Here is a 13,004-nt window from a genome sequence, read left to right on the forward strand (position 1 = left end):
ATCTTTTACATTACCACACTTACATCCTTACTAAGTTGTCAAATTTTTTACGTTCTTTAACACCAGTCACTGTGGCATGCTTTTTAATTACAGAAAAGCGGTTTCCCAGACGCACCATTTTACTCTGCAGAAATCCTATGCATTACAGTTATGCAGTATCATGGCCAAATTGAACTTTTATTAGTACTGTTATTATCACCATCACCATCATTACCACCATCACTAACAACAACAAAGCAGTTTTCATCTGAGCAACCAACAATACTTACCTATTCACCTCCCTCGTCATCTACTCCATTTGTTGGTAGATGGCTACCAACAGTTTTTGTGTCGGAATGGTCTGCATCATTTGTTCCAACTGAAGGAAGGGCACTATCATTATCAATCGGTTCATGGTTCATCATTGTCCCTGGTGGTTCCTGTTTCACAATAGTGATATCAGGATTATTTTCAAGAGCTGACGTAAATTTCTTAACTGGTGTTTTATATGTATCTCCAAACATATCATCGTGATCTCTTGCATCATCAAGGCTTTCATCTCCTTCATACTGGCGCAATGTAGAAAGGTAGTTTGCAAGAGTCGTCACTGTCACATTTAACATCTCTGCTGCTCGAAACAGTGTGATTTCTTTCCTCTGCACTTTAGCTAGAACGTCAGCAGGACCAGATTCTGACCAGAAATCTCTAACACTGTAGGCAAAAGAAAACTTAAATTACTTGATGTGAAACACACATGGGGGACGGAGAGTTATTAGTATGAAATTAACATAAGGTCACAGTTATTAGTATGTTTCATACTAAAACAAAAGCAACTGGGGAGGAGGATGCTAGTTCTCCCACACCTTGTCTTCCCTTTGTTTGTAACTGCCAATGAAAAGCCTCCGACCTAGATTGGCTTGACTCATGGCTAAGAGCACACTGTTAGCACAATGTCATTTCTGTAACAGCTGCTGCCCAGATAATATCATAAGAAGCAGTGTCTATAAAACACACACACACACACACACACACACACACACACACACACACACACACACACACACACACACACACACACACACCTACCTTTCTGCTGATTCAGTTGCCTATACATTCGCTGTACGGAAGTGTTGCATTGATTACAAAGAGAACTGTCATTTTCATCGTGTACTATTGCTGTTCTTGTTTGTGATTTGAGATGACAGAAGACACACAAAGACATACAGAAGGTACAAGAATTTAGGCAATCCCAGAAGAGACGAAATCTTATAAGCTTCACGGACCACAACTACAAAGTTGTAGGGTGTTTCACTCAGAACAATATAGAAAGTCTGTGCAGAAGGATGGAGAATGGAAACCTGCGGTTAAGAAACGAAGTTTCGATGAAAGACATATTATGCTGGAAAGATTCAATATTGAAGCAGCTAGGGCAAATTTCCTGAGAAAAATGTATAACATCTGAAAAGAAAATTGCCATTTTATTATTTTTTGTGATTTTCAATCGAAACCATGCCACGAACCATATCTGGTAGGCTTCGAAAGACAATGGCTGAAAGTGTCAAATGGCGAAATGGCAAAGAAAACAGAAGGACTGCCTGTCAAAGGGCCATCTCAATATGACATTATCAAGAGTGCAAAGCTAACCTCTACATTTAGCAAATCTAATGATTATCTTGAAAAGATGAATAAAAGTGTGTTTAAACACTACATAATACATGGCATTTATTACATGATTTATAAGAGGATTATGTGATTTCTGTGGATAATACCAGTTATAACCTAAAAAAGGAGAAATAATTCAAACACAGACAAGGAATAAATTACATGTGCAGAGCCTAGAAGAGAAAACATTCAATTTTGAGCTGCTAATGATTGCAAAAATGTTTGAGGAAGTTCGACACAACAAGCATCTTTACAATCATTTTGAACTATTTAGGCTTAATTTAGCAGCAGAAATGGCCATGAGATTGTGAGGTTTTCCTGTTGCCACTGCCAGTAGAACCCATTAGAAAATATATGGGTGCTAGTGAAAGGAAAGGTTGCATCCACAAATTGTACATTCCAAATTAACAAGGTTCAGAATTTACGCGAGGAAGCCCTTGATGGTGTTATTGTGGAAATTTGAGCTATGTGCATACACCACAATGACAATTTTCTAGAAAATGACTTTCTGAAGGAAAGTATTCAATAAAATTCAATACAATGATGCACTGTAATTGCTTCAAATGATTCCTTCAATACTGAATTTCTGATACATTTAGTTCTTCAGGGCAGGATAATTAAACAACAATATAATACCTCTTATGTTTCTGTTTCTTGCTCTTTCACTTCATTAAAGCAATATATGCTGCCCCCCTCCCGTGCCCTTTACTGTCATTTCACAATACCCTCTCTGCTCACAAAAATTTATCACTATGAGGCAGAACCGGGTTGGCACATTTGCCGATATCAGTTGTGGGGAGCAGAAGATTCTTATTTTCTACTTCGTATTGAGGTCAAAACTGACATGTTGAGGTAATCAATGCTTAAATATTTACTGAACTAGCTTTATAATTTATGAGAAAAGCAGCAATATACAACATAATCCACACAGGAATAAATCAGTAATAATGCAGAGCCAAAGAATGAAGATATGGCTCCTATTTCACCACACCATTTTTGAACACTCTCTTGATCTATTGTTTCACATTATAAGAAATTGTTTAAAAGAGGTCAATGTTTGCTTCTGGCAGTAAAATCTTTATTGCACTGTGCTATCTGACGATTTGGTAATCATACCTTTCCAAATGAGCATCTAGTAATGTATACATGTACCAGACAGTACTGTTCAATGGCAAGGTTCAGCCCCATGCATGGGCCTTTGGCCAAAGGATTCCAACTTGTGACAAATGAGCACCATGGTGAGGACACGGGAGACAGAGTGTGTGCAGAAAAGGTGGAGAAGGAATCTTATGTACTTGCTCCTCCAGCCACCACTTCCATTGCTCGGTAGCATATGTATCAAAGAGCACAAAATTGCAACCCAAAATTGATTTTCAATAATTGCAGGCCATTTTAATAATACCATCTGAAGAACAGTTCTCCTTCCCATAGACATATATCTTTTTCATACTGTTAGATAAAATGTGTCTACTGTATAAGCAAATGGTGATATCTACGGGTGTAAGTCATAATGAGCGGCATGTTCTCTTTTGTCCTCGCACCCTGAAAATTTGGGAGTATTTTTTGTCAGGTATTAAACAGACATTTGGTAATTCTCTTGCAATGTTGATTCATTACTGTGGTACAGTCCAACATGGCAACTGTAGTTACTAGCTCAGAGTTCAGAGATAACTCAACAACTAAAAGTTGCACTTTTTACTTCATCAAAAAATCAACCATAACTGCACAATTCTTTCAGTGACTTGTCCATCCATCCCAACTTCCATTTACTTATATTTCTAATCACTCAGGCATGTACTGTGGCTTGCCATCTTTCCAGCCACTGGCGACACCACTGCGGGCGATCGCAAGAAAACAGTATGAAAATAACACAAGCACATCGAATTGTCAACTGCATCTCCTGCAACTGCCACAGTAACACACTTCCGTACTAGCAGTGAAAGAGTTGCCACAACAAATGTTGCCACTGTGGGCATTAATTAATCTTCTGATCACTTGCCTGCTGATCGCCATGGCAGTATTCTTCCACCAGGCAGCTATAAAGGATGCCACCTGGCCATTCTGCACCAGCTCACATTGTGAGTCACTTCAGGCCACTGACTGCATCCTGCCAGTCTCCCAATAGTAGCTCCCTTCGCCCCAGTGCAACTGTTCACTCTGAGCTGCATCCAAGTGTCCACTCCGCACCTCGTATGAGTTCTCCATGTTGGACTCTAGCATTGGCCACATCTGCAGTCCACCAGCACGCAACTCACCTTCACTCCTGGATTGCACCAGCCATGTTCTTAGACTGTCCAATGGAGCTCATTTCTCCACATTGGGCACAGCAGCCACACTAACTCCGGTCAGCTACAGGCCTCCACCTTACCAGAACCTCTCTCCTGGCGCTCACACTCCTGCTGTACATACGAGCCTAGTCCTTGGCCCGAGGTATCGGAGGCTAAGCTGTGGGTAGCTGTTCCTCCTAGATCCTTACGGGTTGGATTAGTTGTGCCTCTCGTTGTGGATGGTCCTTGTGTGGTTTAGGTAATAAATCTTGGCTGCTAGCATGCACACATGCTGGTGGTGGAGTTGGCAGTTGACGTTGTATTAGTTCTTCTTCCCCTCATGCGTGATGTTATTTAGTGCGGACTCCAGCTCGGGTGAGAGCTTCCTTTGTCCATCTTGGACCTCCTTCCTCAGCCGCGCGACTGTATCCTCCAAGATGAAGCCCCAGTCGCGCGGCGTAAAGACCAGGTTCGAGTTGATGGTGTGAAGGTCCTCCTTTGAGACGAATTTGAGCATAATTGCCGATATCCGTCACGTAGCTCGAATGGGCGGTGTGGAAGTGGTGGCTTCTGTTTCCCTTCTGCTTGCGCGAAAAGGTAAGGGTTTCTGTTGATGTCGTACCGCCCATCTCGCACCATGGTGGTGATCACCTTGAGTATCACTGGCAGGTTCATGATGTCCAGGAACGGTATGACTTCAGAGTGCATCGCTCCTCCCTCTTGATCTTGTTTATCCTGCTGCGTCTTCTTCTCCCCATTTGGAGGTGGTGGCGGTATAGGCTGCACCACGTCCATGTGCGTCTCCCCTGTTTCCTGTATTGCTACAGGTTCCGGGGGGACGTTCGTTTGTGTCGACACATCCAACCCAGCTTGTCGTACCACCATGGGGGTAGCATCGGGGGCGGGTGTCTTCTTTTGCAGCGTCCTGAATTCTTCCCGCAGCTCTTGCAGCTGTCGGTGGAGCGCAACTATCTCCTTCTGCACTGCCACCCTCTCTGCCGCCATCGTGGCTTTGAGAGCGGCCACAGCATCGTCGGTGGTGGCACTGGGCGAGATTGCGGTCTCCCCGTTTCCCCCTTTGGGAGGGGGTGGCGGCACCGCTGCCTCTTCTCCAAGTACCGCTTTCTTGGCGGTGATGTCCGCTGCTTCAAGTACGTGCAGCTGCAAGCGTTTGCAGCGAGTGCGCCGCCGCAGCTAATGCACGTAGGGGCAACATGTGGTGGTTTGTCGCAATCGCGCGTGTCATGCGCCTTGGCACATTTCAGACAAGTGACTGCGTCCCTACACGTCCTGGTGACGTGTCCGATCTTCTGGCAGCGGTAGCACTGCCTCTTGTGCTGCAGTCGGCCTCGCTTCTTCTTGTTGTTGCCACAGCCATCTCCTGCCAGCATGAGCAGAAGCTTGGACACAGCAGCAAGTTTGTCTCCCTTTCCGCGTCCCAACACGGCGTTGGGCTACTGGCGTTGGCGTGCGCGAGCGACGGTACCAAAGTGAGCCGCAGCGAGTCGAGCAGCAGTGTGCATGCACCACGTTCCTCCCTCCTGGACTTTCCGTGAGCTCTACTGCTGTCCACAGATACGGTCGCACTAATGTCGCCCTTGTAAAATCTCTCCCAGTGATATGACAGTAACCATATTGGTGGACAGGAAGCAAGTAGTGTGGATTCACATCTGAATAACTTTTGTTGTACTCAGTTTACAAGCACAAATAAAGTTCATTTATTCTTACTACCAGGGGCACATTAATTGGCATGGCTCTCTTGGCTCAGACACGAAAGTCCTTCCCATGATCTTTGAACTGATAACTGACTCTGCCCCCTCCCACCTGTTACAGGGGGACCGATATTGGAATTACAATTTTTTCACATCAACTAACCATTGCCACATATGTAAGATATAAGTAATAGGAACAAAGATTATCATCAATCTACAGTGGAATCTTGCTTAACGAGTGTCTCCCATAATGCGCAATTCACATAACGAGCAAAACAAATCATAAGAAAATGACTCGCTTACCAAGTGATGTTTTGTGTAATGAGTGATGATTAGCTAGTGTGACATCACCAGCCATTCGCGTGCTGTGGGGGAAACGTTCTACAATATGAACACCTTTCATTGTCGACAGCGGCATATGAACAATATCTTTAGTGGTTACTGCAGTCTGGGTTTAGCACTCTTTCTGCTACCTTCTTAGTGCAGCTTGTGATCCCATATTTTTCTACGCTTTTGTTCAGACACTGATTTTTTGTGTACAAATTTCAATAACCTTCATAGAAATGTCCCTAAAGATAAAGCCACAAGAAAACGACCGTAAGAGGAAGAGAATGACCTTAGAAATGAAAAGTAAAAATCACTCAAAAACGCGAGCATGGTTTGAGCAATGATGGTTTAGCACAGACATATGGTCAGTCCACATCAACTATTAGCACTATCCTCAAGAACGAGGATGAGATTAAGGGGATAGATGCTCCAAAGGGAGTGACAAGAGTATATAAACAACAGTTTCATATTCTGGACTGCTTTTCTGTGCCAATGCAAGCAGTGATTAGAAAATTAAAATGCTGGTTGTTTACCATAACAACAGGACTCGGGTGACACTTGATCTTTTTTGTGATTGGATCAATGAAGTGTTTAGTCCTTCAGTGAAAAAATGTTTGCTTCAGATGAGTCTGCCATTCAACGTCTTGCTTGTTATGGACAGCACTCCTGTCCAGTTTCAAGGCCTACAAGACCACCTTCTTGAAGAATTTCAATTTATCAAGATCCAATTTCTGCCTCCCAACACCATTCTATTACTCCAGCCTATGGACCAGCAGATTATTTCTAGCCTAGTCAGTACCTGTGGAGCCTGTAGTCAACAAGATTGTGTCTTTGGCCAAGAGTAGACTAGACTGGACTCTAAATGGATAACAATAATATTGATGAACTTGTGGAAGATCACAGCCAAGAAATGACAAGGAAGAGCTTATGGAGTTGCAGTCTGTTGCACAGCAAGAAGTTATGGAGAGGAGTTCTTCTTCTTCTTCTTCAGAGGAGGAGGAGGAGGAGGAGGAGGAGGACGGGGTGGCAAGAGCAAAGCAGCAATCTTCTGGTGCAATAAGAGAAATGCTGAAAGCGTGGGAATCAGTTGCATCATACAATGAAAATCATCACCCCAATAAAGAAATGGTTAAGCGCGCCACAAATTTATTTGATGATGATTCTGTGTCCCATTTTTGCCAAGTGCTGAAGCGTCAGTAGAAACAAATGACTATAGATAGCTTCCTAGTAAAAAGGAATTAGTTGTGTATCGTGAATAATAAAGTACATAATACTCTATGTATAATTGTTTTTAATAAATGGCATGAATAAGATAAAACTTTTAGTACTTTTTCTCCATGGAACACATTATTGTATTTTACATTAACTTATACGGGATATTGTTTTGCTTAATGAGTGTTTCACACTACGAATAAGATTTTTCTGGAATGAATTATGCTTGCTATACGGAGTTCCACTGTATTAGTAAAATCCCATTTATATGTGAAATAACCCACATAGCCCACACCTACAACTCTAAACTCATATACCTGAAACTCTTCATTCTTCTTTGAAATCAGTGTTGGGTAAACAAGTCCTTATTGTGTAAGTGTGTCAGTAAATCCAAATTTCTACAATTCAATTAATTTTAATAGCAATGAAGCACCCATTATTTCAAGAAGCCACCAGATTCCATGTTGACAGTACTCCAAATTTCTAGTGTGAGAAATCTAACAGATTCTACACCAAGTTATGGAACTAGCAACATTTTGTTAAATGATATACTGACATTTTAAACTGATTCTAGAACTTTTTTGTTCACTGTACAAGGTTTACCCGAAGTCCTATGACTGGAATAACAACTCTGCTTCCTCTTTATCACAATAGAAAAATTCCACTGGTACAACAACACTGACTTAGAATGAGTCAATGTTCCTTTATATCCAGTTTCCCAGTTTGGTTTAAACAGTCAAATTGAAATTACTTGGTAGGTAATGTCTGTCACTTGCTGTTACAGTGTTGTCACATCGGCTTTTGGTTGCCACTCAGTTATAGCTGACACACAAGCACAGCCGAACACTTCACAATACTGCTAAGGGGGTTAACACGTAGCAATGTCTTAAGCAGCTACAGTGAAATATGACTGAAATGCTAGATGCTTTGTCGACAGCCGATTTTAAATGAATAGTGACTGAACTGTGACAGAAGACGTTTTGTAGCCCTGCAGCTAAACTCTTGTCCTTATGCAATCATAACCTTGTGATGTGCAATGTATACAAGGAAATGTTGGTCAACATCTTGCAGCACAACTACAATCATGATCACTTTGTTCATGGCAATCAATGCTCACATCTACCAATGAGAAAACTCAAGACAGAAAAATTTCAGTTACAGCACTAAAATCAAACTATAATTTCTCACTATCACTGGTTACCTAAAACTATCCTCATACTGGCTGCACAAGCTGCCATATTAGCAACCAATGAGCAGTCACAGATGGGACTCTGTTACAGGTTATAGGCAACACAGGCAGATTACAAACGAAATAAGGATGATAGGAAGAAAAATAAGTGGAAATAAAAATGTCAATCAATGGTGGTGATAACACGGCAGAGTATTAGGAGTAAAAAGTTACATTTAAACTGATTAAATGAATAAAAATAACGAAGTCCTTTCCATAATAATAATGACCAAAAAAATTCCAAGAAGGCGACAAGATTCAAACTCGCAACCTTCTACATGTCAGGTCTGTACCCTACCCATTGAGTTATGCTATCAGACTACAGAATACTGTTATAACTCTGTTGACCCAGTCAGGACAATGAATTGCAACCTTCAGAAAGTTTGGCTCCATGCAATGTCATACGAAGCTAATCTAATGTACACCTATAAATCTCTTTGAATATAATATGTGATGCTGAATGGCGTCTTGTGCAAAAGGATCCAGTAGTGTTTAGTTAGTGCTAGGATTCAGGATCCAAACATATCAAAGAAAAGAAAGCCATAAAAGGAATTGAAAGTGAACTGCCCATTTGTTGTGGCAGTAACACTGAGCAGTCTGAATGAAAAAAGATGGCTCCAAAGTGTGAAATGTCAACTATCAAGTAACTTTAATTGGAAAATAGTATTATCAACAATTCACTGTTGTTATTGTTGTTGAGGTTTGCTAAAAGCTGGTGCAGCACTGTCTAATCTACTGAGTGTCCTCTATTCATCTTGAGGTATAGGATTGGAGTGTGTAAGGATTCTCACAAAGAATAATTACAAAGTCACTAACACTCGCTAATTTTAGAGGAATTTCTTCAGTTTTGTAATTAATTCACAGTTTCATTTCAAATATGCCTCTAACATATTACGAAGAAGTAGTCTGTCAACTTGCAACTAAGATGATAACATCAATACGTAATGGACAATCAACAACAATCTACATTCTTCAGTAGTTTTTACAATTTGGAGGGTGGATATCTTCTAGAATTTTATCCAACAGCGCTGCCAACGAATGTCAATGGCAACATGTGCCCTAAACACCAGACTTCTAAGAATTTTGGAATGAATAATTAGTCAGAAGTAGATATTATTATTATTATTATTATTATTATTACGATCTATGGTTTCCTTCTTTTATAAATATGAGGGTTGACTGAAAAGTAAAGCCTCTACCATCATAACTTTTCAACAGTTGGCAGCATTGGTATGTGCCAGGTACTGGCTTGTTCCATAGCCTCTTCCCTACAGTTCCAGTTGGCGGCAAGTCGTAGCTTTGAATGGTTGTGTTGTTACAGTGTAAAGTATGGAACCCTGCGCAGACCGTCAGTCAATGCGATTTAAGCAACGTGCAGTCATTGAATTCTTGACAGCAGAAGGTGTTACCCCAATGGAGATTCATCACAGAATGAAAGCAGGTTATAGTGATTGTGTTGATATGAGTACTGTGTGTCAATGGGCGATTATGTTTAAAGATGTGGAGGTGGGAACATCTGACCTATGTGATAAACAAAGAGTTGGATGTCCTGGGACAGCAATCCCCGAGTTTCGCAAGCAAAATGTTGACAGATTGATTCAGGACGATCGTCATATCATCCAGAGAGAAACTGCAAGCACAGTCAACATTTCACAAGAAGATGGGGGTCACATTATTGCTTTGGTTGGCTATTGGAAGATCTGTGCACGATGTGTACCCCAGATGCTGACTCCTGAAATGAATGCGCACAGACCTGAAATTTGCCAGGAACTCCTCTCACATTACGAGAATGAAGGTGACGTATTTCTCTATTCAATTGTGACAGGAGACGAAACGTGGGTACACCATTACGAGCTGGAGATAAAACGTCAGTCTATGGAATATTGACACAAAGACTCGCCCCCAGAAAAAGAAATTCAGGACGCAGCCCCCAGCTGGAAAAATCATGGTCACAGTGTTCTGGGATGCAGATGGTGTTATCCATTTTGATATCCTTGATTGTGGAACAACAATATATTCAGAGCATTACATCACAATGCTACAAGTTCTGAAGCAGCAGCTGACAAGGGTCCGAAAGAAAAAGGAAATGTTTTCCTGCAGCATGACGATGCCAAAGGAAATGTTTTCCTGCAGCATGACGATGCCAAACCACAAACTTCAAGTGCCACCACAGCAGAACTTCAGAGGCTGAATCTCACCACTGTACAGCATCCTCCATACAGTCCAGATTTAGCACTGTCTGACTTCCATCTGTTCCTGATAATGAAAGACGATCTGCGAGGACATAATTATGCTTCTGATGAAGACATTGGGAGAACTGTGAGACTGTGGTTGCAGAAACAGAGTGCTGACTTCTTCTGTGATGGCTTCAGAAAACTTGTTCATCGTTGGCAGAAATGTATCCAACTGGCTGGTGATTATGTGTAAAAGTGAATATCGGTAATTAAAGATCACATTCTAAGGATTATTTCTGCATTTGATTTATTAAAATATTCCCATTCAAACCCAATTAATGAAGGTCGAGGCATTACTTTTCATTCAACCCTCGTAATTGTCTATACAGCTATGAAACCAACATCAAATTACATTACTCAACTATTGAAAAAAATTAATAAATATATAAATAAATAAAAAATAAACAAAATACTGAGAAAGAAAGTTTATGTAAAGGAGGAGGAAACATAAATGGGAAGGAGGGAATGAGACTGAAAAAGTGAGGTATTATTTAATTACAAACAAACATAAAACACAGTGAAAAGAAGTTAAATGTAATGGTAAAAAGACAAGAGAAATTGGTAAAATAAAGCTAGACATAAGTATTAACTGGTCATCATTCTGTTACTGTTTTATCTGCACATGATGAAGGGCACTGCCAGCACTCCATGTCAGACTCGGAAACTTGGACTACTACTTTCAGACAGGTGTTCACACTGGTCTTCAATGTCTTTGGCATGAACATCACCACTCACCAAATGTGCTTGTGGTCCTTTGTTCTGCAATGCAGACCCTGATGATGTGATGTACTGTCTTCCCTTCCTCTGTAGCAGGGCACAAAAAGCTGGATCCAAGTACACATTATGAGCTCAAGACTTGAGACATGTAGACCCTGAGAATAACATGCACTTCTTGTCTAGTGCTAACGTCAATCATCATTTCTTTGCACTGTCCCTCTAAAGCTGAATCTACAGTAATACTTTAAGACATTACAAATCTTGTGTTCTGTTCCACTCAAAGAATTAAAATACTTTTGTAGTTCATTCACAAAATAAGTGTCTAGCAGACTGTTTGGGTTGGGTTGTTTTGGGGAAGGAGACCAGACAGCAAGGTCATCGGTCTCATCGGATTAGGGAAGGACGGGGAAGGAAGTCGGCCGTGCCCTTTCAAAGGAACCATCCCGGCATTTGCCTGGAGTGATTTAGGGAAATCACGGAAAACCTAAATCAGGATGGCCGGACGCGGGACTGAACCGTCATCCTCCCGAATGCGAGTCCAGTGTGCTAGCCACTGCGCCACCTCGCTTGGTCATACTGTTTGGAACAGCACGTTTTTCTATCACATATAATGTCACATGAACTTCGACCTTTTAAAATTATCTGTGTCTGCATGAACTGTGAAACTTTGATTAAGGTACTCTATCACTACATGTTCATGTGTGTTTCAGTTTCTCAACTTCACATCTTTTGCTGCTTCTCATCTTAAATCCATCGCATTTGGAAGGACGGCTGTACAATTCTGCATCTGGCCATTCTGATTAAGGTTTTCCATGATTTCCCTAAATTGCTTCTGGCAAAGGCTGGGGTGGTTCCTTTGAAAGGGGATAGCCAACTTCCCGCCCCATCCTTCCCTAATCCAATGGGACTGCTGCTGATGACCTTGCTGTTTTGGTTTACCCCCCCCCCCCCCCCCAGCCAACCAACCAACTTAAATTGACTGAGATAATTAGAATAGGGTCTGTGCCTCATCAGCATGTGGATCAACCTCCTCCAAAAGAACCAGGCGATTAATTTATCTCCAAGTCTGATACAATACTAGACACTATTCTTCCTAGATTAGTTTCACAGGTATTGCCATTATATAATTCATATGTTCAGTTTTCTTCTTTTAAGCTATTAGGTTACTGCTCATTTCTCTTTCTTTTCGACGTTGCTTTACCCATGCAAATATTTGGCACCTTGTTTTCTGATCTGTAAGTCCATCAAATCATTTCCAAACAACATGAAAAGTCCTACTGACGTCGTCGGCAGGGACCAGGGATCTTTATAAGAACACAACACTGCATTCTTTGTAGGATTTGAACAGCTTTTCTTTGCTGGATTTTGGAAATTAACACACTTGCACAAAAACTGACTACAAAGGTAAGTGAGTAACCATAATATATCCCACCATCAGCAATTATTGATTATTATTTGTGTAATGCAGCCAACCAGTTGCAAAAAGATTTTACTTTAAAAGATTTTACTTTAATGTGGATTTGGCACCAATTATAGGTGTCTTCATCTGGAAGTCCAAACAATTACATGTAGTACCAGATGAATGTGTGGATGGATATGTGTGTGTGTGCGCGCGCGAGAGAGTGTATACCTGTCCTTTTTTCCCCCTAAGGTAAGTCTTTCCGCT

At 41.3% G+C, this 13,004-nt stretch overlaps 1 protein-coding gene across 7 annotated transcripts in view; it reads right to left on the reverse strand.

Moving 5' to 3' along the window:
• Nucleotides 1-13,004, reverse strand: part of LOC126483868 (longitudinals lacking protein, isoforms H/M/V-like) — a 155,820-nt gene that overhangs the window by 10,625 nt on the left and 132,191 nt on the right. For 6 of the 7 annotated variants that reach the window (XM_050107143.1, XM_050107098.1, XM_050107107.1 and 3 more), the window contains one exon: nt 270-690. The exons of the other annotated variant lie outside the window; for it this stretch is intronic. In XM_050107143.1, coding sequence (XP_049963100.1) covers nt 270-690 — 421 coding nt within the window. The remainder of the gene's footprint in view (nt 1-269; nt 691-13,004) is intronic. 7 annotated transcript variants of the gene reach the window in all.

Source organism: Schistocerca serialis, chromosome 1 (assembly GCF_023864345.2).
Source record: "Schistocerca serialis cubense isolate TAMUIC-IGC-003099 chromosome 1, iqSchSeri2.2, whole genome shotgun sequence".
NCBI classification, from domain to species: domain Eukaryota; kingdom Metazoa; phylum Arthropoda; class Insecta; order Orthoptera; family Acrididae; genus Schistocerca; species Schistocerca serialis.